The 26,720-nt window shown below is 50.2% G+C and overlaps 1 protein-coding gene across 1 annotated transcript in view; it reads left to right on the forward strand.

Annotated features, from left to right (window-relative positions):
* The window catches only part of Trim62 (tripartite motif-containing 62), a 28,688-nt gene extending 18,464 nt beyond the window's left edge, over positions 1-10,224 (forward strand). Inside the window, 2 exon segments of the mRNA NM_001427672.1 lie at positions 1,434-1,549; positions 7,959-10,224. Coding sequence (NP_001414601.1) covers positions 1,434-1,549; positions 7,959-8,509 — 667 coding nt within the window. The 3' untranslated portion in view covers positions 8,510-10,224.
* The last annotated feature ends 16,496 nt before the right edge of the window (positions 10,225-26,720 follow it).

Consider the following 26,720-nt stretch of genomic DNA (forward strand, 5'->3'; position numbering starts at 1 on the left):
CTCAGAACGATATATATATATATATATATATATATATATATATATATATATATATATATATTCTATCTGTATTATAACAGCATAAGCAATATTTGATGATGTTTATAGTCATTTAACACACTTTTGTATTATATGTCACATATATTTTAGGCTGTTTCATTGTGGAGAAATGTTGTGTTCATATGTACAAAAGCCAGAGGACAAACTCAACTGTCATTCTTCAGGTGTTTTCCACCTTGAGGGTTTTTTTGGGGGGGTGCCAGGGGGGGGTGTTGAGACAGGGATTCTCTGTCAAGCCCTGCCATTCTAAACCTCACTCTGTAGACCAGGCTAGCCTCAAACTCAGAGGTCTGCCTGCCTCTACCTCCCAAGGGCTGGGGTTAAAGGCACACACCACCACAGCCCAGTCACTGTGGGGTTTTTTTTTCTTTTTTTCTTTTTTTCGGAGCTGGGGACCGAACCCAGGGCTTTGCGGTTGCTAGGCAAGCGCTCTACCACTGAGCTAAATCCCCAACCCCCACTGTGGGTTTTTTTAAGGCTTCTATTTTGTGTGTGTGTGTGTGTGTGTGTGTGTGTGTGTGTGTGTGTATTTGGATGTATACCAACAATGTATGGATGGGCCAGCTCTCTTAACCACTAAGGTGTCTCTTTAGCCCCAACCTTGTCTTTTGAGATGAGGTCTCTCACTGATCTGGAATTCTCCAAGCAGGCTAAGACTGGCTGGCCAGCAAGCCTCCAGAGAATCAATCCTCCAGTGCTGGGATTTCAAGTGTGCACCAGCACACCTGTTTTGGTTTTAATGTGGGTGATGGGGAGTCTAACTTAGGACCTCCTGCTGGCAAGGCGGGCACTTTAGGAAAGGAGCCATCTCCTCAGCCGATTTACGGATACAATGTATCATTCTACATAGACGTTATATCACTGTAACCTTCTGAGCCTCATACAGAGTTACATTACTTTCATAGTCATTTCACGAGTATAGTCTGAGGCTCAGAGATTAGATCAGTTAGTCAAGGCTACTTGGGCTGGTGGGGAAGCCAGGGGTCAAGGCCAGGCTTCTCAAAGTTCCCATTCATGGCTTCCCTGAGTATTGGCTTGCTGGAGATCAACACTTAGCACTAACGTCATGTGTTAGATGTTGGCCTTGAGCCAGCCACTGAGCTAAGCATTTTCTGTCCAGTACTCCATGCAGTCCTAGAAAGGCAGGCTCTAACACAGTACCCCTCTGCACTTGACTTTGCCCAGAAGCCTGAGAAACAACCACACAGTACCCATTTTACAGAGGAGCAAGCAAACCGAAGGTAACAGAAAGGTCAGGCATGGAAAAAGCTGGCACTTGTACCTCAGTCCCACAGACATATCACTCATGGCTGACCACACCCTGGAGGTGGGTACCAGACCCTACAAAGCCTTCTCTCCCGCTCTCCCTCCAGGCTCAAAGGGAAGACTCATGAGACCAACCTAACGTACGAAGACTTCCCGACCTCCAAGTACACGGGCCCCCTGCAGTACACCATCTGGAAATCTCTTTTCCAGGACATCCACCCAGGTGAGACTCTGTCCTCTTGGCGAGACAGGGAGAAGTATGGATTGCCACCTGGGCCCGAGGTGAGAGGTGGCAGAGCAGGAAGTGAGCAGAGGGCCTGTTCCTGTTCTGTTTGGTTCTTTAAATGTTTAATGCCCTTATAACCCACTCAGGTCCTGGGATACCTACCACAGCCATCCACATGTCACCCGTGTAGAATTGGAGGCTTGGAGCTTAAGCAATGGGATGGGTCATCTGCTGTGCCTCATCCCAGAGCTTATGCAGAGCTCCCTGTGTCTCCAGAAAACCCTCCGCTAGACGTTCTATTACTGTGCCTGTTCCCCAAGCGGAGGGACAGATGTGCCCTGTCCTAACACAGGCGTCAGAGGCCATCCGCCTGGATGGGCTGATTATTTTATTCTATAGTGAATGTCCCTCAAGAGTCAAAAGAGACAGACAAGTGACCAGCCCTTGACAGTCTAGCAGGATAAGGGCTCTGACATGAGACTTACACATATCACAGAAGCCTCGGATATGGCAGTCGCAGGGGTGGGAGCGGCATCTGGGGGAAGAGAGGATGGGAGGTTAATCAGAAGTTCCAAAGGAAGCATGAGTCACCTCAGGATGTCGCCAGTTGAGCCCCAGCAGAGACGGAGTACAGTCTTCCAGGGTATAGATGCTGGGGCACAGAGCTGGGGCTCTCGTACAGGTTACAGGCCTCATCGAGTATACCATCCAGCTGTCCTAGGGTTGAAGGCGGCCCCTAATTCAGTGCCTAATAATGGGTTGGGGGAGAGAACAATTTCTAATAAACTCAACTGCTTTCCTGGGGTGTGCCTTCCCCCCGCACCCCGCCTCTAAGGGAATGTCACCATGTGCTGGTGAAGCAGGACACCTGAACAGAGACAGGAACCCTGAGATCTTTGTCTCTCCTCCCCTTGAGTAGGGGCACCCCTTGAGTAGGTGGTCTAGATGTTTTCTGCCTTGCTGTCACCTGCTCCATCCCTGTCATAGGTACCTCACCCCATCAGTCAAAGCTCCCCAAGACGTCACACTGGGCTGTACTGAGCCAGCTAAATTCTCTGTCCTCTGCACATTTGTCTGGGGATCTTGGCATCTTCGTCAGTATTTGACGACCAAAACTCACTCTCCTTTGTAGCTTTGCTTTTAAGCACCTCTGCTGAACTGCCACCCTCTTGGTTTCCTGGTCATGATGCCTGATCCATGTGTGGGGGCTCACTCTCTCTGGACTCTGAGCTTTAAGATCATAGATGCTGGGTTCAATTGATCCTCAACAACCAGCAATCAGTGTTTGTTCATGAAGGAATTAAAAGGACAGATGTTAGACCCAGGTCTGCTTCTAGAATAGTGCCTAGCGTATATAGTAGGGACTATGTAAGTGTTGAATGAAGGGCCTTGCTGTAGGCCCTTAGATACCCCCGCCCCCATTCCTCCTCTAAGCCAGTTACATCCTTTAAACAACAGGGATGGTAGTATTCCTTTTTGCCTCTGTCACAAGTGAGCAAATGTACCTCCCTCTGTACCACTGACCAACAGGGTCTTGCTAGTGGTCCTGTCCAACACACAGGAGGCTAGCAACACCTTCAACCTCTGTTCAGGAGATGCCACTGTCCCTTCTCCTCTGTTATAGCAACCCAAAGTGTCTCTGGCCATGGTCAGACTTCTTGTGAAAACAAAAGTGCCTCAGTTAGGACCACAGGCCCTGAGAACACTGCCTGCAAAAAGACTGAAGGGACAGGTGTGTGACCTGAGCCTTCTTCCCTGAGTAAATTCCCCTGGGACTTCAGACAACAGTGACCTGTTTGGCTGGGCCCCTTTCTTTGTCTGCAGGACCTATGAAGTCACTCCGGCTCCTCAGTGAGCACCAGAGCCTTTTATGTCCAGATGGGAGGGCTGCTTTCCCCCAGGGACCTAGCTATGGCTTCCAGTGGCTTCCTGCCTACCCCTCCCTTACAGCCCAACCTGCCCATTTGGGTCACCTGAGAAGCCCATCTAACACCTGTCCCCTACTCTGGAGCTTCTATGCTTCACCACCTCCAGCCCACCGCCCAGCCCCCCAGCCCTTCACCCACCATCCTCTCTACCGAGCCAGCCTAATCACACACTCCCAGGTGCAAACTCCCAGAGAGCCAGGCAACCCATTGTCCCAAGGACACCAGACACTCCTCTCCCTCCTCAGTCTCCCCGGCCTTGTCTGGCCTCTCCCCCACTGCTACTCATCTGGATGGAATCATTGTGAGTGCTAGAATGTTCCCCACCCCACTGTACGACCCAAGGCAAAGCTCCCCCTCAGCTGAACCTCAGTTTTCTCACCTAAACTTTAGGGATGGTCCTGATCCTTGCCCAGGGTAGATAAGGGAGGGAACTGGTTTCTTTGTAAAGTTGATCTGTAACTTAGTAAGCAAAAGCTTTACTCTTTGTTATTCTGTATGATGGACACTTTCCACAAGCCCATCAGACTTTCTGGGACCACGTGATGGAAAGGCCTAACTCATGTTCCAACTCACTTTTCACACCAAACAGAATCTGAGCAAGCCATTGACCTCAGAGAGCCTCAGTTTCCCCTTCTGAGAAAGGGCAACCATCATCGTGACCCTGGCATTGCTGTGGTGCTCTCTCTAGGGCAATGCCTGTTCTGTGCAGGGACTGTGAAGGGAAGCTGAGAGGACTGAGGGCCTGAGGAAGTGGGAGGCCTGTGGGAACAGATCTCTTCTTTAAGGCCTGGCTTGGAAGGGGGGAAAACAGGAGTATTTCCTGTCCATCATACCCTTGTTATACTGGAGAACAAAGAGTGTTCTGGCCTGGGGGCCTGGGCGGTCTTTCTCTGCTGCTTTCTCTGCTGCTTGGGTGACAGTTGAAGAACAGAAAGCATCCTCATGGAGCTTGGAAATCTGTGACCCTTCCTGGATGCCTTTTGACCCAAACCTTAGAGAGATTTCAGAGACTCAGGACACACCTGGAGAGGAGGCAGGCCTCAGGCCCACCCAGCCTTTTGTTTATAAATCAAGAATGTCAGAATGTCACAGCTAGAGGTGAACTCTGACCTGAGTGAGCCTGGGGAAAGGCTTTGGCTCCACTGGGTCTTGCCACTATCCTGAGGGTTCAGGCTTCTTAATGGGAGTAGAGGGTCGGGGAGCTGCGACACCAGGGTGACCCTCAGATCACTGACTGCTCCCTCTGAAGGCCACTGCTTCAGCCAGCTTCAGGGAGAGACCTTCAAGGTCTGGAGATAGGATCCTTTGTTAAGACGAGATGGGAGCCTTGTCGTAGCCTCACAATCTCTAGAGTACAAAAGACACTCAGAGTCAGGCCACACCTCTATCCTAGGGAAAATTCCAGGCTCTGCCCTAGCCCTAGCCCCAAGGAGCTGGCCCCATCGCTGGAGAATCAGGGCCTGCACAGAGGATGGATGTTTCTGCCTCCTATACTTGCAGGACTCCCCTGGGTCAGGCCGTCCTCTGCCTACAGGCTGTTCCTTGCCACACTGGTCTCAGAACCACCAGGAGGAGCCCGACCCACTCAGCAGGGACTCTAGAAGGGGCTCACAATGTCCTACACAGGCTTAAGAGTCATGAGTCTTCATGCTGCTTGCTGGGTTCCCCCTGACATTTCCTTGATCTTTGGGGTCTCCCCACTACCGATCTCCTTACACCTGGGACATAGAAGCCTGAATTCCTTTTTTTTTTTAAAGATTTATTTATTTATTTTGTATATGAGTACACTGTAGCTGTCTTCAGACACACCAGAAGGGGACATCAGATCCCATTACGGATGGTTGTGAGCCACCGTGTGGTTGCTGGGAGTTGAACTCAGGACCTCTGGAAGAGCAGTCAGTGCTCTTAACCACTGAGCCATCTCTCCAGACCGAAGCCTGAATTCCTTAATGCTGGTGTTTCCCCTGGGACCCAAGCACCCACACATCCTCTCCACCCCAACAGATCCCCACTGCCTATAGTATGAACAATGCAGCCTCTGTATCTAAATAGTTTCTGAGTGTGCACACACACACACACACACACACACATGTGCACACACGCTCACACGTCCTTCTAGCCTTTCCTCTTACTGTGGGAGTTCTTCACACTGCACAGGGCAGGAGCTTTCTTGTTCCGACCAACTGCCCAGGGACTGACAGAATCCAGGCAAAAGTTCACGTGTGTGTCCGTTAACCTCCCTGTTCACACCCCTGGACAAAGGATTGTTCCACAGGCCCCTCTATACCAGGGCTCCTGGTTCTCGCACAGCTCCCTGCGCTCTGAGGAAGCGTGAGATGCAGAAGTGAATTCCCAGGACCCAGCTTGTGGAAGAAGCTCCACGCACACACGTCAGTCAGCCTGTGAGGGATTCATAAGAAACATGATGCTGGATCTGCTCTGGCTGCCTAGTGAGACAGCCACAAGCATTGGGGCGTCTTATTTCTCTGTGTGTGTACAGTCTGCAGAGGCACTGACTAGGGAGTGATAGTGATCCCGGTCTAGAGCCATCATGACCCTGCTCTAGCTGAGAAGAAAAGAGCCAGGAGCTGGGAAACGTCCTTGCCCCTGAGGAACTGTAGTCATAATCCATTGCTTCTCCCAGCTCCTCCTATCTGTCATGCTCTGGCCTGGAAAGACTCATCTAGCTGACAAGTGCCAGTCCCAGGTTCCCTCCGTTCCCAGAGCAGGTTATCAAAGTAAGCAGAAGGAATAAACCAGAGGCCTTGACAAGCGTTCAAGAGACTGTCAAATCAGACCTGCTAAGCCGGTATGGCCAGCTCAGAACCAGGTGACCCAACCTGCACCACCAGCTCAACGCTGTCAGAGACATGTGAGAGCCCAGGAGCCTGCCCATCCTGGGCTCCATGCTGGCCCTGATCTCTCAAGGAGGAGCTGAGCTCACTGCAACCTAGGCCTTGGTCTCGGATGCACAGCCGGTGGAAAATGTGCTCAGAAGACCATGCCCCGTGTAGGAGAGCCACACAGAGAGAGCGCTGGAGTTCCAGAGGCTCTGTCCTCTTCCATGACGGCTCCTAAAGGGTTGACCTTTGAAAGAGCCTCTTAGGGCGATCTGTGTGGCAGAGAGGATGTAGGGCAGGTGGGGGTAGGGTGGACAGCGTGAGCAAAGGAGTTAGGCCTGAATGAAGAGGGAGGCTGTGGCCAGGGGCCAGGTGGCCTTGAATAGGATCTTTTGACCTAAGATCAGTCAGGGCTCCTGAGGGTCTCGACTTTCCTGTCTGTTAAATGGAAGAGTAGAGATTTACAACCTTTAGGGACATATTGTCTGGGTTTTTTTTTAATAACAAAATTTAAAATCTCAGATCATACCTATAACTTTTTAATATATGTGATCGTACAATGGTGTGCGTGCATGTTTATAACAACTGACCATTATATAAAGGGAAAACAGAAGCAGATTGCAGCTAAACTTCTTTGGAACAGCACCTCGTGCAGCACAGCCTGGCCTCAAATTGGAATAGAAGATGACCTTGAATTTCTGGTCCTCTCGCCTCCACCTCCTGAGTGGTTCAATTACAGGAATATATCACCAGGCCCCGTTTTATGAGGTTCTGGGAATCAAACCTATGGCTTTGTCCATGCCAGGCAAGGACCTCGCCAACTGAACTACATCCCCAGTTCATAATTAAATGGTTTGAAGGTCAGTACGTAGAAGCCCGTGCAGAGTTACCCTGGAAAATACAACGTAACCAGGTGCTCATATTGTAATTGAAACAGCATTTTGGGGGTTGTCTGTGTCAGTGGTGTCACCCTTAGAGATGTGTTTTCCAAAAGAGCAAGTGACTCTTAGTTCCGAACAATAACAATAGAATGTAGCCTTCCCTGATGGGTCCCTGTGTTCCAAAACCCTCAATGCGTTTTAAAATTCAAAACAAAACAAAAGGAAAACGGTCTCACGTTTACACATCACTACGGAGGCAGCTTGTACTTTTGGATCATCATACAAAGATTTCTCGACCACTTGCGTGTCTGGCAGGGCATTTGGAAGTCAGTGGTGGGGGTGAGCAGCCCCTCCTGAGACAAGCTGATCCCAGCTCACTTGGTAACGGCCCCATCCCACTAGTCTTAGAGATGCACATTTCCAGACTGTCCTCTAGGGGGCAGTATCATCTGGCTAATCGTCACGCTCCCTCCCAGCTCTGAAGCAATTCTGGACCTCCTCTGCTACTTTGCATGGTAATCTTCCAGTGACCACAGAGCGGCCAGTTAACACCCCTGCAGCCTGGCGCAAAGATGGTAGGCTTTCCATTTTGCAGAGGAGGAAGAAATAGACAAGAGGGCAGGCTTTCTATTCAGGGTCACCAGTAGGTCAGCAGCCTCCTGGACACCAACCAGGACCTTCTCCCAGGGATAGTGGATAGTAAGTCTACAGCCTTCTCTCTAAATGATCTCTCCTCCCTCCTCTCTCTCCCATCTAGTACCGGCTGCCCTGACCCTGGACCCAGGCACTGCCCACCAGCGCCTGATCCTGTCTGACGACTGCACCATCGTGGCCTATGGGAACCTACACCCACAACCACTTCAGGACTCACCGAAGCGCTTTGATGTGGAGGTGTCAGTGCTGGGCTCTGAGGCCTTCAGTAGTGGTGTCCACTACTGGGAAGTGGTGGTGGCAGAGAAGACCCAGTGGGTGATTGGGCTAGCCCACGAGGCTGCCAGTCGCAAGGGCAGCATCCAGATCCAGCCCAGCCGTGGCTTCTACTGCATTGTTATGCACGACGGCAACCAGTACAGCGCGTGCACAGAGCCCTGGACGAGGCTCAACGTCCGTGACAAGCTTGACAAGGTGGGTGTCTTCCTGGACTATGACCAGGGCCTCCTCATCTTCTACAATGCCGATGACATGTCCTGGCTCTATACCTTCCGAGAGAAGTTCCCTGGCAAGCTCTGCTCCTACTTCAGCCCCGGCCAGAGCCATGCCAACGGCAAGAACGTCCAGCCACTGCGGATCAACACGGTCCGCATCTAATCGGGGCAGAGGAAGACCGAAGCCTCCTGGGGCTGTGACCACCAGCAAGAGCCTTGCCTGACAGATGGAGAGTCTGCACTACGCAGGCCCACTGTGGCCACCCTGAGACCTCAGGCCAGTTGTTTAACGCCCCCAGCCTCCTCTTCCCCATCTGTGAGCTGGAGATTGTGCTCTGTGGTTGATATCCTGTAGCTCTGATCCTAATGGGATATGACATGGCTTCTCCCCAGGGCAGCCCTTGCCGAACCCCTCATCTCCATTCCTCCAGGGAAAGGGAATCTCCCCTTGTCTCCCTGCCCCCCCCCCCCCCACCTAACCGAGCATCGTGACAGATCAGATGTGATCAGTCGCTTGCGGCCCATAAGATATACAGAATCCTCTTATGCTCATGGAAGAATTGACTCACCCTTGACCAGGAGAATTATGGGCCACTTTACTCTTGATCCAAGTCCACAAGGGACCCAGGGAGACGCTGGTTCTAGGATTATTTGAGGGTCACCCTCTCCTGTCACCCGTGCTCCAAGCCGAGAGCTGTGGGTTTCCTCCTCTCTCACTAATCTGCAAGTCACACAAGACAGGCAGCCCACACCATGCCACCACCTTCTAGCCCATGGATTCTGGGGCAGGGTGAGGTATAAGGAACCTAGAAGCCAATACAGAATACCATCAGGACAGAGCACCAATGGATGATCCAAGTCCCCAACAGCTCCTGAGGACAGAGGTCCTGCCAATCCTCATCAGCCAGGCCTCTGACCTGCTGCAGGGACAGAGGGTGCTAGCAGCAGTGCTTTCTGTCAGGACCTGAACCGCAGGAGGACTGTTAGTGGGCACCACCTTGGACTTGACATCTGGCTCCCTTAGGATCCTGATGCACAAACGAGACCCACTTTAGTTGACTTCATCGGACAAGAATTTGCAATCGGCTCCCCAGTGGCTTGCAAGATCACTGAAAGGGCTGGAAGGGGAGAACCAACTCCCAGCAGCTAGAGGGATTGTGTCTTGTGGCCAGGAGTGTCGCTTCCGTTTGCAGCTGCCCCACAAGCTGCTGCCTGCCACCATCCATGCCAGCAAGTGGTTGTCCGAGCCTGCCCCACCCCCTCTCAACTCAGGTCCCAGTTCTACATCTTTCAGAGGGATTCTTTTCGTGGACACTTGAGTCTGAACCCAGACTCAGACTGCAAAGCAGCTTGGGAAATGTAGTCTTTCTCTTCCAGCCTCAGCCATAGACAAAACTTAGCATGGTGGTGGAACAGGCCCATCTACAATTTCCTTGCCAATGAATCCAACTGTGAAGAACTCAGGAGAATCCATGAATCCACCTCAAGGCCTTGGCTTTGAAGCAGAACCACTAAAAATGTCCTGCTCCATGGCTCTTGTCCCTGCCTGTCCCAGCCCAGAGGCAACAACCTAAGGAGTGGGTAGCACCAGAAATATAGACAAAATGGCTCCCCAGCCTCAGCCTTCCTTTGTAGTCCCGGGACCTCAATTCTGCACTTGGGATTCAGTGAGCATGCCCATCCTCAGGGAGCCTGAATGGATGAACTCGAGTGGCTCCCACTTAACCTGCCATGCGCTAGGCTTCCCTGAGCAAGAGGAACCCTGAGCCCTGCTTGCCCTCACTCCCAGATGCCAGGCCATGCCTGGCAGTATTTTTATTTAAAACATGGCCCCTTTTGTGCATTCTGGTCAGTTTGTATTAAATTAAAATCACAGGGCACAGGTGTCCGTCCCATTCATTCCGATTGAACACAAATCGGCCTGTCGTACCCCAGGGAGGGGACATCCATTAGGGTGGCCATTCTAGTTCCCCAGGGCAACCCTGCTGGATTCAGATCAGGAGCACAGTGAAGTCCAGAGAGAGGATGTGACGGCCGAGAAGCCTCCAGCCCACACCGGACAGTGAGATCTGTGTTCTCAGCCAGCTCGCCAAACGGGAAAGACCTTGTCTCTGCCTAAGGGAGGATGGGGTATCCTGGAAAGCAGATAAACAGCAGCAAGAGTCTAGTCTCTTAAACGATGTAGGCCTGGCTCTATCAGGCTTCACTTTAGGAAAAACAACTTAACCTCATGGGGCCTCGGTGACTCCCCTCAGAGAATGGGGCTAATAGCACGGAGTTGGCATGTTTTATTAGGGAGCTACGAAATGTACAGTTGCAGAGGCCCTGCCTCTCCTTAACTGCCTCCTGCAGTCAAACCTGAAACAACATAGATTCTCTAACCTCCTGTGCTCCCTTGACCGCTGAGAAGTCCACCTTCCTCCTGTACGCTGTGTGGAGCTTGGAACAAGGTAAACAGGGAAGTCCTTAGGCTGCTATGGAGAAGGAAGTCCATCCTACCTCCAACTGATGGGGAAGCATGCTGGCCAAAGTCCACCAGGGTGCTACCCATGAGCACACAGGCTGTGACTCCGCGGCTCTGCCATGGGAGACAGGAATCTCGGGATCCACTCCTAGCTTTTCACTGATTCGTGTTACCTTAAAGGGTCATTTCTTTCTCTCCTTACCCGCAGGGCGAGGGAGATTAGATCCGATCCTGTAAGACACTAGCTGTGTCTTTATAAGGCGGAGGTGGGATGAAAGAGAAGACCCCATACTAGACCCTGGATTGTTCCTAGGCAGAGAGATGTGGACAAGGAAAGGGGAGGTGCTAGAGGCCGGAAGATCCAGCATTGGAGTCAGAAGCCTGGACTACAGAGTGAGGCTTGGGGGAAGGGGAAAGGGATATGGGGAAGGAGGATGTTGGGACTGTCAGGATGACAAAGCAGTCGAGAGGGAAGGGTAGGGAAGGACTAATTGATTGTCTCAAGCTCATTCTGAGTCCCCATACACAGCCTGCAAGCAAAGTGCTAGTACATTTTTATGCTTTATCTAACCACAGGGAGGAGCCCCTGAGGGTAGTGTCATTAGCTCAGCATTAGAACCTCGAAGCAACGCTGCCCAGGGGATCCGCAGCTGTTCCTTGGCAGGGCTAGAAGCAGGCCCGTTAGCACTAAGGCCGCACTCCACTGGACCTCCCTGGAGGAGCATTCTCGACTCTGAGGATGACTGCCGGGTGACAGGGCAGCCACCAGAACTAGGATCCTGAACTTCAAAGAGGGACCTTAAACCACAGGTTCCTATGGGTTAAAGGTGTGACTTTTAGCAGGCTCCTAACCCTTGCTGGCCTCAGTTTCCCCATGTCTACTGGGGAGAGTTCAGAGATCTACTAGATTACCAGGGAAAGTGGAATGTTGGGTCTTGCAGCTTGGGCTATTTGGTCTCCGATAAATGAGGCTATTATCTCTTTGTCCCTCTCTCTGGGGCAGTGGCAGAGACAGAAAACAACAAAGATAAAGTCTCTTGGCAGTACACAGCTCGCCTCAGAGGCCCTGGGGACAGGCCTTTCCTCCTGCCAGGGAGGCCATCCCAAGAGGCTGACTGCTCACATGGACAGATTCCTCCCCTCCTGCCTGGGTCTCGGCTCTGTTTAACACCCCCAAGCTCACCACCAGCTCAGCTAGAACCAGGACCACCACGCCAAGAGGTCAGTTAGAACAGGCTTACATCCTGGGGGCTGGGTGAAGGTCCTGGGAGCTGGCCAAGGTGCTGAATTGGATCCTAGCTGTCCACTCGGTCCCAATCCTGAAAATTCTGGACCACCTGAAGGAGGAAGGAAAGATCATGGGAAGCAGGGCAGAAATGGGTCGCACAGAAATATCAGGAGAAAGGTCAATGCTCTTCTTTTGAACTCTGCTCATTTTCCTGTTTTACTCTTCTGTCTTTGTATAAAAAAAAAATTGCCCTAAATACAGAACGGTCTTCCAGTAGTTGGGGAGATAGCTCAGTGGGCGAAGCACTTGTTGTGCAAGCATGAGAATACAAATTTGGATCCGTAAAGCACACACCAAAGCTAAGGGCATCGGCCCACATCTGCAAGCCCAGCACCAGGGGGAGTGGGTGAAGACTGGCAGATCCGGGTTTGACAAGATCCTATCTCAAAACTAAGAAGGAGAGCAATAGAGGAATACACCCAGACTCGACCTCCGATGCCCACACTGTACACACTGGGCAAGCACACACATGCACATGCATACGCACAGCGCACACAGTGGTTTTATCCCCCCTAAAGGCTTTGACAGTTCTCATCTTTCTTATTACTGTAAAGTGCTCCTCCCTTACTCGAGGAATGAGGTGAAGTGAGAAAAGCGTCAACACTTTGGACCAGATATCCAGGAGAGTCCTACCCTGATGTCACAGCAAACATAGACAGTCACGGGGTGGGGCTAAAGTCAAAGGCACAAAAGACCAGGTCCCGGTGCAGTCCTCCCAAAACAATGGACCCAGATGTGAGTGAGTCTGAATCCTGAAGGAGCCTGGGTGATAAGCTCAGAGAGGGTTAGTTTATGCCCAAGGCTCGCAGCCTGGGACAAAGCTAAGTCTAGAATCTCTGTGTTCTGATTCCTAGGAGGCTCACAGGGGAGGGAGAAAAGCCAGCGAAGAGGGCTCCTGTCCAGACGAGCAGAGGAGCCACAAGGGTGAGCTCAGCATAGTAGGGGCAGGGATGGAGGCAGGGCGCTCAGAAGAAAGGGGCCTCATGGAAAGAGGTCCAAGGTGGAGGGATGCCTGTCAGGGACTGGGACGAAGGATGGGAGTGGCAGAATTCGGAAGTCTTCTGAATGGAGACTGAGTGTGAATGGGCATTCTCTCAGGACAACTGGTGCATGGCTTGGGAGGCGTCCATCTCCAACCCATTCGTATTTCTAATAGAGAGGTCATCCAGAAGGTTGGCAGCTGATGGTGGCATTCCAGGCACTGTGGCAAGCCTCTGGGATGAATATGACATCAGGGTTGCATAGGATACTGTGCAGGTGGCAGTAGCCACCCTGTTAACCCAGACAGGCTGGAAATACCAGGGCTCTTGTCGACCAGGCCCACCCACCTGACCCTCAGCCCTTACTCCGCCTAGCGTCATTCCAGTGCAAGGGAATGGTCCCCCATCACAGTCTCCTCCAGAGGTGGAAGATGCTGTACATACAGTGGCATTTGTAGCACTTGGGCTAGTAAGGTCTCTAATACAATGGACGGTGTGCTTCGGTCCCTCACACCTCTGCTTGGGTAACACCCTCCCTATGTCTAGAGCACTCAGTCTCTCCTTTTCCTTCCCTTGAAACCTGGCTTAACTGGTCACATCTAGAACATCCAAGGCCCTCAGAGTCCATTGCCCTGGACCTGAAGCACATTTGGTCTCCACTGCTACATGTCTTAAGATGAAGGGCAGCCTTTCACTTCTGCCAGATGCAGACAAAAGAGGGCCCCAGAACACAGGGACTAGCCAATGTGGCCAAAGCTGGGGTCATGTCTCCAAGTTGGGAGAAATCTTAGGACCATAAATGTAATGCCACCTGACAGAGGCTTACATAGAAGGAGGGATGCCAGGAGGCACCTCACTGGTCACCTTAGACTGTGCTCAAGGAGAAGCCATGAGAACTGCCAGAGACCCAGTAAGCGGTTTGTCTGCATTTGAAACAATTTACAAAGTAACAAATTCATTAAGACAAACGAACATGCAAACAAACAAACCAGAGGCTAGGGAGATGGCTCAGTGGTTAAGAGCACTGGCTGCTGTTCCAGGGGACCCAGGTTCAATTCCTAACATCCACACAGCATCTCATAACTGTTTGTGATTCCAGTTCCAGGGGGTCTGACAGCCTCTCCTCACACAGACATACATGCAGGTAAAAAAAATGCACATAAAATAAATAATAAGAGAAACAGACAGAGAAGAACAGAATCCCCTTCTTTCTGCATTTAGAAACCATCAGCTACTAACGGTCCATGTGTGTTCTTCCAGGAGTTTTTGCCTTTACATTAACAAAAATTTTTCTACATTTTTTCTACAGCAGCACAATCATTCTTTACTCCTCCTTCTGACTATTCTGTTGTGGAGCAGTGTCAAGACGTTTGCCTGCTTCTTTCCCCAGGAAATGGTTTTTCTTGTATAATTATGGAAAACACAGTCAAGTTGTCCAAAGCAGAATTCCTGCTTTATTAGTCACTGCACGAAGGATCTTGCCCATAAAGTTTAGTCTTCTTCTCAAGTGATTATATTTTACAAAGGCCAGGGTGTGGGGCAGATGGTTCAGTCCACAAAGCGATGCTGCTCACACAGGAGGATCTGCGTTCTGACCCTCAGTATCCATGTAAAAACCCCAGAGTGACAGAGTCAGCCATAACACCAGAGCCAGGAGGACAGAGAGGGGTGGACCCAGGGAGCTCATTGTATAGGCAGCCTTACAGTCAGTGGGATATCGATCAATGTAGGGGAGCCAATGAGATAGCTCAGTGGGTAAGGGCAGTGAGATAGATAGCTCAGTGGGTAAGGGCAGTGAGATAGCTCAATGGGTAAGGGCAGTGAGATAGCTCAGTGGGTAAGGGAAGTGAGATAGCTCAGTGGGTAAGGGCAGTGAGATAGCTCAGTGGGTAAGGGCAGTGAGACAGCTCAGTGGGTAAGGGCAGTGAGATAGCTCAGAGGGTAAGGGCAGTGAGATAGCTCAGAGGGTAAGGGCAGTGAGATATCTCAGTGGGTAAGGGCAGTGAGATAGCTCAGAGGGTAAGGGCAGTGAGATAGCTCAGTGGGTAAGGGCAGTGAGATAGCTCAGTGAGTAAGGGCAGTGAGATAGCTTAGTGGGTAAGGGCAGTGAGATAGCTCAGTGAGTAAGGGCAGTGAGATAGCTCAGAGGGTAAGGGCAGTGAGATAGTTCAGAGGGTAAGGGCAGTGAGATAGCTCAGAGGGTAAGGGCAGTGAGATAGCTCAGAGGGTAAGGACAGTGAGATAGCTCAGTAGTTAAGGGCGGTGAGACAGCTCAGTGGGTAAGGGCGGTGAGATAGCTCAATGGCTAAGGGCACTTGCTGTCAATGCTGATGACCTGGATTTGATCACTGAAGCCCATGTATTGGAAGGAAAGACCCAGTTCTCACAGTTTGTCCTCTGACCTATACACACACACACACACACACACACAATCAAAATGTACTCAATTTATGTTTCACTTTTCCCCACTTAATAAAACATTGTGAGCACCCACTCACCCTATTAAATATCCTTTTACAGTATCTGTTTAATACAGGGTTTGATCTGGATCTATTTGTCCGGCCCCTTCTGAGCAGGGAGCACTCCGCAGCGGGAGGCCAAAGCCTGTTGGCCCAGAGTGAAACACTTCCTGCCCACTCCCTCTCAGAAAGGAAACGCACTCAAAGATCCTGAGTACCTGCCTCATCCAGGCCGCCTGAACTGAAGCTCCAACATCCCCTGATGGGCACTGGGTCCTCCTGCAATTTCTCCACTGCTGCCCACCTGTGCAGTAAGTCGATGCCAGCCCTTCCCTCTGCCATTTCTGGGACCCTAGGCTCCTCCATCTTCATTGCAAATCCAAGACCCACCATGGGGAGAGTGTAGACCTTGAGGTAGGTGGGTCTCTGGACTCAAGCTAGGTAGGAGGACTCGTCACTTGCTTTGGTACCTAAGCCGGCTTCCTCTCTGCCTGGCCGGCTGAGGGAAGGACCAGTGATTACCGGGTATGGGCCAGGGGAGGCGATGATCCAAATAGTGTTGAACTAAGTGTGACTTGGGGCAAGTAAGTCTTCTCTGCTCCAGGATCTCAGCTTCCTCCGTTATATAATGGGAACCACGGGCCATGTGCTTCCTGAGCCTCGTCCCCCACTCTCAAATACAAGGCTCAATTCAAATCCTTGTTTTCTTTCTTCTCCGAGTCCCAGCACATCTTGTGATTGGTTTAATCCAGTCACGCACCAGGCCTTGAGACATTTTTAACACGATAATTATTAGCTGTCACCTCATTTAACTCACACAATAAGCCTAAAACAGGAGGTGCCATTTTTATCCCTCCGTTACAGAAGAAAACACTGAGTTCAGATCTTGCAACTCAACAGAGGAGTCCAGAGTCTAAGCCAGGGAGGACCCAGACGATGCTCCTGAGTAGCCTGCAATCACTGTTTGCCTGGCAAAGCACGCGGAGAGAATTCTTTCCTGGCCACAGTTGTTGGAACTGAGGCCAGAGAGGGGAGATGACCTCCTCCAGAGCACACAGCAAGGCCATGGGCAGAGCTAGGGAAAACCCAGGCTATGTGCTCCTCAGCCCACCCTCACCTCCTGCCCAGAACTCAGTGTTCAAAAAGGGATGATGGGAAACCAACAACAGCCTTGGACTAGAGCCAAATGGCTGGGACTGAAGGAGGGGTGGGAGCTGGGGGAGGGGTCAGCTGAGAAGGGCTGTTTAAACAAGATCCCTTCAGAGAAGTGTTGACTTTGGCCAAGTCTCCAGATTGCTTGTGGGGTGGGCAAGGGCTGGACCTTTCCTCCCTCCCCTCCTCTGACAGACCACAGTGGTCACCCATGCCAGAGACCCCATCTCATACCTACTGTGCGTTACCCACTGAGGTATGCAACAGCAAACAGGGTCCTGGGCTCTGTCAGGAAGTGCATAGTGACCTGACCCCTCACCACAGCAAAATACTGAGGGTTAGGAGAAGGCAGGGTCACTGGAACTCAGACAAGAGGTGCTTTCCTGAAGCTGAGACCCGGAAAATGTGGAGGAGTTAGGCAAAGTGTTCAGGGACAGGAAGAGGGAAGGACGCCTCTGTTCCCGGGATTGAATGTGAGGGTGATCTAGTTTTCTTTCTCCATTGCTGTGATAAAACACTTACAAAAGGCAACTGAGGGAAAGGGCTTTGCTTGGCTTCCACTTCCGGGTCGTGATCCATCACTAGGCAGGAACTGAAGCAGAAGCGATGGAGGGACACTGCTTGCTCCTTCGGTCTCTAGCTCATGCTTAGCTGGTTTCTCATACAGCCCAGGTGAGCCAGATATGATGTCACCCACAGTGGGCGGGGCTCTCCCAGAGCCATCACCAATCTAGACAATCTCTCCCAGATAATCTGATCAGGGCGATTCCTCCTCCATTGAGGTTCTCGTGTCCCAGGTGAGCCCAGGTTATATCAAGTTGACAACAAAACTAACCAGTGCAGAGAGCAAAAGACAGAGAGGTTGAGCCCAAGAGGAGAGCAGGGATGGGCTGTGCCATGCCGGGAGCCTGGGGGCAACAGGGAGCCGTGACAGCATTTTTAAGTGGGGTGTGTGTGTGTGTGTGTGTGTGTGTGTGTGTGTGTACTCCTAAAGTTCAGGGTGCAGCAAGCTGGACGCAGGGAGACCTGAGAGAAGGCGGCAACAGTTGGGAGACTGACCATGGGGTAGAAGGAGAGATGGAGGGAGTAGGGGTCAGGGATTTCTCCTGGGAAGGCTGTGACTGTTTTAAAGTTGGATTGCTCATCCTGGGTCTCCTGTTTCATGGGACATAGTAGTTACAGTTACCTGACACCCGCTGTGGGACAGCAGAGCCCATGTCCCTGCCCCCTTTTCCATACTCATGAGCTCAGTCTCCTCCAACACGGTGTCCCTGTGTGAGAGTGTGCGAGGACAGGGGCCTCACAACTATGGCCCATTACTGAGTAAAAGTTACGCCTGGAGGTGGTCACACACACCTTTGATCTGAGCACCTGGGAGGCAGGGGCAAGCGAATCTCTGAGTGTGAGCCCAGCCTGATCTACAGAGTGAGCTCCAAGACAGCCAGGTCCAGACAGAGAAACCATGTCTCAAAAAAAAAAAAAAAAAAAAAAGAAGGAGGAGGAGGAAAGAAAGAAAGAAAGGAAAGAAGGAAGGAAGGAGAGAGAGAGAGAGAGAGAGAGAGAGAGAGAGAGAGAGAGAGAGAGAGGAAGAAAAGAAAAGAAAAATAAGTCACTGGTGTGCACCCGTGTGCACTGGTCCTCACCCTGTCTTCTGAGCCCCGACCCTGCTTGAGCCTTTTCTTTCCAATAGAGAAGGCTTTTGTGCCCTCGGTTATATCCCTTCTCAGGGACGCCCTCTGGCTGCTCTATGGAGTAATCAGAGGCAGAGCAGAGCTGGCAGTGGTGGAGCCAACCAGTGTGTGACCTGACCTTTGCCACTTTCCAGCTGGGTGACCTTGAGTCAGACACTTCACCTCACCAGCCTGTTTTCCCATCGGCCCGTGGGGCCCATGAGAGATCTCAGCAGGTAAAGGCGCTTGCTGCCCAACCTGATGGTCAGAGTTCAATCCCAAAGAACCAGAGTCGGAAAAACAAGCTCTCAGAAGTTGTTCTCTGCGCGCGCACACAATGGCATGCATATGCTGTCCCCCAGTTTTTTTTTTTTAATTTTTGTTTGTTCTTTGTTTTTTGAGACAGGATTTCTCTGTATGATATCCTTGGCCATCCTGGACTCACTTTGTAGACCAGGCTGGCCTCGAACTCACAGAGATTCACCTGCTTCTGCATCCCGAATGCTGGGAATAAAGGCATGCACCATCACACCCTATTAATAGCTTTTTTAAATGTCTACAGAAAAAAATTGTTGGTTTGCTATGCAGGCCAAGGCTATTTGACACTTGGGGACAGCTAGAGTTTTCTGAGGGACTCTTGGGAGCCTGTGGTGTGAGCCATGCACCTGGCCCATTCACGTCGGTGTTCAGAACGTGCTTGGAGAAAGCTCGTGGGTGACATGGAAGTGTAGAGGCTTGCAGCTCTGGGTTGTGGTTCCTCCTGTGCCCTGCAGCTTCCCCAGCTGGTGAACATGCTAGTGGAAGTGGCTTGCTGGGGTGAGAAAGACAAGGTATAAAAAGCATGGGGTGTTAGCGTCATGTCCTTCGTTTCAGTGCACAGCCTCTACCAAGTACCTGCCAGGTGCCCAAACACTCACCCAAGATCCCACAGTCTTTGCCTCCAATCCCTGCCTCTGTTGCCCTGTCCCATCCCTCCTTGATGACACAGGACGATAATGTCATGTGAGAAATGGCTGCAGAGGTCAGAGGCATAGCATGCCCTGGGAGAGCAATCCGCCTGACGCCCCATCCCTTTGTCCAGATAAGGGCAGCATGCAAACTGTGGTGATCGTCATCCCAGCTCTGAACTCCTTGTCCACGCTGCTGGTCGTCAGCTGCATCTTATGGAAGACGTGCCGACGGCGGGCCCGACTCACCCATCCCAGCCCTCCATCCCCATGAAAGGACCCAGGTGAACCACTCCGGGACCCCGATGGCTATTTCAGTTTGTATGGGTAATGTCAGCACTTTGGAGGAAGATGGTGAATTCAAAGCCAGCCTAGTTTACATAGGAAGAGCCTGTCTGGAAAAGGGAAAAGGAAAAGGGGGCTACTATAGCTGAAAGGGGGACTTGTCTTTTATTTAGTTACATCATCACAAATACCCAATGAAAGCCCTGCTTTCTCTGCACACTCATGACACTTCTGTGTGACATAGAGATGAGAAATTCTCTTTGCTCTGTCAAGGCAATAAGCCATGAAGTGCTCCATTGCCTTGAGCCTTAGCCAGAACTAGGCTATGGGCCTCTTAGAGTCCCCTGCCCTACCCAGGCTCTACTGAACATTCCTCAAGGACCCCTCAGATCTAGAAGGGTTCATTCAGTCACCTTTGTTACCATGGACCTGATGACTGTGAGTCATATGTTCCCTCCATGTAGCCTCTTGAGTGAGTGTGTGTGTGTGTGTGTGTGTGTGTGTGTGTGTGTGTGTGAGAGAGAGAGAGAGAGAGAGAGACAGAGACAGAGACAGAGACAGAGAGAGAGACAGAGAGAGACAAAGAGAGACAGAGACAGAGAGACAGAGTCAGAGAGACAGAGAGACAGAGTCAGAGAGACAGAGACAGAGAGACAGAGAGAGACAGAGACAGAGAGAGAGAAGGGGGGATGGAGAGAAAGGAGTGAATGTACACTCACATTCCTTTGCACATACGTGAAGGACAACTTTGTGGAGCTGTCTCTCTGACCTGAACCAGCAGGTCGCTCTTCAATGTCAGGTTCCTAAGAGGAAGGACCAGGGGATCAAAAATTTACAGAAGATAGGGAAGTTGGGGTCAGGAGGTCTTAATGCAAGCTTTGCCTTATGCCAAGCAAGTTTATTAAGAAGTCCAACATCTTAGATACAGTTTCCAGTGGGGCGGGAGTGGGACAGAGTCAGTGGGAAGTTAATGGAAGTTAATCAAACAAAGAGCACAAAGGAAGGAAACGCAGGATACCTCACGTGTCACAGGAGCACACTCCACTGCCTTGGAACTGACAACCATAGCTTAGGATGGGAAGATGGGGTTCTTAGGATGAAGTCACAGCTCCCCTAAGGCCCTGGACCCAGGCTGTTACTGGCCTTGCTGATTATATTCCTGGTTTTAGATGGGGAGTTATGTTCCTCTCCATCCAGCAGAGCCTCAGGGAAAGCTCTCCTAAAGCTCTGATCCCAGGCTATTCCTGGCTCTGCCAAGCGTGTTCCTGCCTTTAGACAAGGATCTATGTTCTTTCTCCAAACAACAAGGGCTCAAGAGAAGCCTTGATCAGCCTGGCTCCTAACAGTTCTCCCTCACCACCATTCCATGAATTCTGTGAATTTAGCAAGCAAGCCGGTCTGCTGAGCCATCTCGTTGGCCCTAGGTTTTTTTTGTTTTGTTTGGTTTGGTTTTTAAAGCAGGGTTTCTCTGTGTATCCCTGACTATTTTGGAACCAGCTTTGTAGATAAGGCTGACCTCAAAATCACAGAGATCTGGTTCTTTCTACCTCCAGAGTGCTGGGGATTAAAGACATATGCTACCATGCCTGGAAAGTTTTTTGTACTTTTAACGAAGAATGAGCACACATACACACATGTATGTACATACACACACTCACATGCACATACGTATACACACTCACATACACCAGTCCTAGGGATACAACTTTGGGCTTTGACATTCGAGGCAAGTACTGTACAGCTGAACTACATCCCCAGTCTTCTTTACTCTTGAGCCTAAATTGTCTAGGCTGGCCTTGAACTCACACTACAGCTTCTGAAGTTTATGATCCTTCTGCCTGAACTTCCTAACCATCTGGGACTCCAGGCCTATGCTACCAAGCCAAGCTTGGGGTTTTGGGGGTGGGGAGTTTATTAGCTAAAATAAAAGGAATGAAACTTACAGGCACAGCATTAGTCAGCATAGCACAGTATACATGAGACATTTCTAGTGCCACATTGAAAAGCTTTGTGACTATATTTTATTAATTCAATATATACATAAGATTCTGTCAGTGTGTAATTGATACTTTAAAATTAGATTTTTTTTTGCAATCTCTCTTTAGACTATTGCTTTGAAGTTGATATATATTTACTCTCACCTCAGACTAAACCCATAGCAAGTGCTCTTCAGCCATAGGCACGTGACTGACAGAACGTGAGGACGTAGATGTGGGCTCTCAGGGCTGGGTGGGACTGGCATCAGTCTTTCTCTCTGAAAGCAAGGGGTAGCCATTAAGGCGATTCAAACCAGGAAGCCTGCGTTCAAATCTGACTCTTTCTTAAAGACCAGAGTAGAGAAGAGATGAGTTTGGGAGGCAGGTTACAAGGCAGCTGAAGAACTCCACATGAGGCCACGCTGTCTCAGACTTAACTGTGAGAAAACAAAGTCAGGAGGTGGCCAGGAGTCTGGGGCAGCAGACTGCTTTGATGCTTTACTAGAGCAGACGCTTGAGAGAACGTGTGACGTTTGGAAGGGCTATAAACACAACCCAACGGACAGTGGACAACGAACGCCGTGTGGCACTGGTTCACCTTGCCACCTTCATTGGTCCTCACTGGGCTTTGCTGACGCTGGTCTTCGCTGATGACTCTTTGTGGTACTGGTTCACTTTGCCACCCTTTGTTGGTCAACATTTGTTGTGACTTCATAAAGAGAAACGCCACAACAGGAGATAAGAAACTCTTGGCTGAGGCCCACGCCTGAGTGTTCCCTCCCACATCTAATCCCCAATCCAGAAACAGAAGAACCGAGAAGAAATATCGATGCCCCACCCCCACCACCAAGTATCTATGATGGGGCAGAAGGGCGGCAGTTGGAAGTCCTTCCAGTCGTCTGGATGTGGGCAGGATTGTATTTTACTGGATTATGCCTCACCTAAGACAGTTCAACAGATGAAAGGGAGGTGAGGATGTTGAAGATTAATGTGACAGCGTGGTTATAACCCATGGCGGTGGTGGCCATGGTGGTGATGACCCATGGCGATGAAGTTGGTATAAGAATCTTTCCATGCTGTTCATAACTATTCCAGCTCTCACGTCACCTCTTTACTCTGCTTCCAAACACTGAGTAGGAAAGCACTCTTCTGCCTGGGTGTGGCCATGTGCCTGACTTGGGCCAATTTGATGGTGCTAAGTCCTAGATGGGACAATTTTGACAACAAAACACCCCCCAAGTAAATTCTCTTTTTATTCTAACAGGTGGCCAGCATTATTTGAAATGCTGGCTTCTTCCATTACCTGAGTGACTCAGGGACTATCAGTGGTATCCCCGGAAGACCCATGGTGTTTAAGAGGCATAAACAAGAAATGAATACCCTGGGGTTGGGGATTTAGCTCAGTGGTAGAGCGCTTAGCAAGCGCAAGGCCCTGGGTTCGGTCCCCAGCTCAAAAAAAAAAAAAAAAAAAAAAAAAAAAAAAAAAAAAAAAAAAAAGAATACCCTTTTTAAATCTTACAGTCTGAAACACCGAAATGTGGGGACTGGTTGTTACTGCAAAATCACTTAGCCTACCTCACTTATAGAACCGGAAGAAAGAATATTAATGTGGGACAGTTAACACAAAATGTAGACTTCATTGCAGTGCCTGGTGTTGACAGAGTCAGGCCACAAGAGTGAGAGAGGAGCTGGAAATACAGTGCATACTGCTGCACAGAGAATCAGATTCGTGGCACATAGCCACTGTAGAGAGTGGCAGAGATGGAGTCAGGACAAGATCTCCGAAAGAGGTCTAGAAACAGGGATGGCGGCATTGAAAGGCTCATCCGCGTGCATTCCAAAATCCTCCAAGACGGAAACTGCTACCCAGCACAGGAGTGGTGGCCACAAATCAAATCTTATTGTTTCTACCTGAGAACGAGTGATGAATGGCATGAGGATGAGGATTTTCTGTGTCGACTTTTGTGTCCCCAGTACCTGAAACAGTGCCTGTTACAGAAGATGCTTGGTCAGTACATGCTCAACATGTGGTCTGATCAAGCAGGGAGAGCGGTACACTACGTACACACTTGGGTAAGCAAATCTCACTGGGAAAGAGAGTTGGCTCCAGCACTTAGCGTCTAGTCTATTTTTCCCCCTCTCTCTTCTCTGGCTGTCTTCCCTCTGTGCATCCTTGAGTCTTCTCCGCTGATCTCTCTTGTAATTGCAGAACTTGAGGAGCTCCTTCTAACTCATGTCCAGCGACCTGTATGCTGAAAACACTTCAGATCCCATCCCGCGTGTTACTAGTGCCCTTCTCTCCTGTCTTTCCCTTTGTTCTCCTCTAATTGCATGGACAAATGTCTTCCATTCTTTTTCTAAATGCACCTAAGGTCATCTCCTGCCTTTTACCTCCATGACCATTGTCTAGTTTTTGTCATCTCTGCTCTGGTCTTGACCTTACTCCATTCTCTGTACTTCTAATCTCAGTAGAAGTATCTATGGTGTGAAATGTTTACCCTGAAACCAGGTAAAACATAAAACCCCAGGTTTTATGAGTCAGGAGCCTGGATACGGCTTAGACAGGTGCCATCGGCCTCTTACATGGCTGCAGTCAGCTGTTAGACTAATTTGCCATGGTCCCAAGCCCAGCCTGGCGACAGATCCACCACGGTTCACTCAGATGACTCTCACAAGACTTCATATCTGGCCATTGGTCAGTCATCGGTTCCTGTGCATACAGACCTGACCACAACACAGCTCAGGACATGGCTGGTGTCGTCCCCCGAGCAAGCGTAGGTACCCAAGATGAAACCTAATATCAGTCTTGATGCCATCGCTTCTAACATACTCTGGTCATAGAGATGGGATCACTAAGCCCTACTCTAGGAGAGAGGATTGGACCAGGATGTGCATTCAGGAATGCAGGATCATTGAGAACAATCTTAGCGACGGCCTGACACCTCCTCTTCAGGCCTCCTAAAGTGTACAGATGACATCTTCTCTCCCCTCTTGAGAAACTCTGATGACTCACTTGTACAGCCAGAACACACTCTTTCCTAATAAGCCCCCACCCTCCAGCCCAGTCTTGCCTTCCGTTCCACCCCCAAGCTCCCAAGGACTTGGAACTATCATGCCACTATTCCTGTCACACGCCATTCCCATGAAATGCCACTGCCTCTTAGCAAGTTTGTTCTGGACTGCACAGGCCATTGTGTTTTTTTTTTAGTTAGGCATCCTTTGGAGATCTTGCTTTTCTCTAAAACAAACCTGAGCAAACCAAATTAAAACTCTCTCCACTTGAATATGTCATGGGATTGAACATTTAACATGTTCTGGCTAACCCTGGGCTCCAACCTCATAGGTAGCAATGAATAGCCTAGTAAGAGCACCAGTGGAAGGGGAAGCCCTTGTTCCTGCCAAGACTGAACCCCCAGTGAACGGGATTGTTGTGGGGAGGGCGGTAATGGGGGGTAGGATGGGGAGGGGAACACCCATATAGAGGGGAGGGGGAGGGGTTAGAGGATGTTGGCCTGGAAACCGGGAAAGGGAATAACAATTGAAATGTAAATAAGAAATACTCAAGTTAATAAAGATGGAGGAAAAAAATGTTCAGGGATTTAGCCAGAGGTACATTTTGGAGCCACCTGTTCCCATTTCCTACAGAAACCTGGCGCCCCTGGTCTGGTGTATACAAGACCCTCGCCATCTCCAATAGTGTTATTAAAATGTCTAGAGAACAGCCTTTTGTGATAGGGTGATACTAAGTCAATACACACAAAAAATAAAATAAATAAAAGCACTTATGCCCATCACCATCTGCCTGCACATGCAGGAAGAAACAGAAGAAAGAGGCTTCCTAACCTGTTCCTCTAGTTACTGTCTGTTCTTAGACATGTTACTTCATATTTACGATTCTGTTGCCTCATTTGTAAGTGTAAATGATTCAAGTAGTCACTGATGGTTAGCACACACCAGGGACCGTTCCATACGTTTTAAATATGTTAATTTACCAACATATAAAGCAGGTACTATATATCCTTTTTACAGATACAGTAATGGTGGCATAGAGTAATTTACACTGCGAGACGCTGCTGATAAATGGTAAAATTAAGATTACGACACAGGCAGTGAGGGTGCGAATCTTTGTCATAAAATTCACTCCACGGGGTTGCATGGGTAAAACGAAATAATGCAAATTAAGGGCAAAGGCAGGGCAAAGGCAGGCCAAGGCAGGCCTGACAGTAGGCATTCTTCTTTTTTTTTTTTTTTTTTTTTTTTGGTTCTTTTTTTCGGAGCTGGGGACCGAACCCAGGGCCTTGCGCTTCCTAGGTAAGCGCTCTACCACTGAGCTAAATCCCCAGCCCCGGCATTCTTCTTTTTTAAATGCCCAGTATCATCGCTTGGAAATGGAGAATTCATTCAAAACCTCCAGTTTTCTGCAGGAACTTAGCAGAGAACATCCACACTGCTTTGCGGTTCTCGACTCTGGAAGGCTCTGGAAGGCAAGGGTAGCTGATGGACCAGAGGGCCACTTGCTGAGGGGCCTGGGTCCCAGGCATTTCTGAGTCGGCCGACACCAGGTCGACCCCGCCCCATGTCGCTGCTGTACCAGGTTGTCCGTGGAAGCCCGGCCCTCGGCGAAGGATCGAGTTTCCTTTAGTGGCCTAGAGGCTGCCGAGCACATTTCTGGCTTTCCACCTATGGGTTAGCAGTTCGCAGTCAAGTCGGTAAAGTCGATTCCTCCTCCCGACCGGCAGAGGGCGCAAGAGCACATGGCTCGACGTTTCTTGGGAACGGAAGTGACGTCAAGAAAACGGAACTCTGCGGGGTTTGGGTGCAGTGTTGAGCGGTTCCCTGAAGCCGAATTCGCTGCCTCCCACTTCTGATTCCACAAAGTGGAGTTTAAATGTGCTTTTCAGCTCTGACACTCTCATTTATGTTTTTAAATGTTAAATCAGTGTCCTGGACAAAAGGACCTCTCTAGTCACTCACTGCTTCTCCGAGTGGAAAGAGAACCCCGAGAAGCAGGCGGTGCAGGGCCTAAGGACGTCCAGGCCAAGTGTCTCAGCACTGTTCCCATTCAGGGAGGGAGGGACTTCCCAAGTCCAAGGAATGGTTTGCTAGGGTAGGGTTGCCGGAGTTACCAAATAAAATGCAGGACACCCTGTTAA

This window comes from Rattus norvegicus, chromosome 5 (assembly GCF_021556685.1).
Source record: "Rattus norvegicus strain SHRSP/BbbUtx chromosome 5, alternate assembly SHRSP_T2T, whole genome shotgun sequence".
Lineage (NCBI taxonomy): Eukaryota > Metazoa > Chordata > Mammalia > Rodentia > Muridae > Rattus > Rattus norvegicus.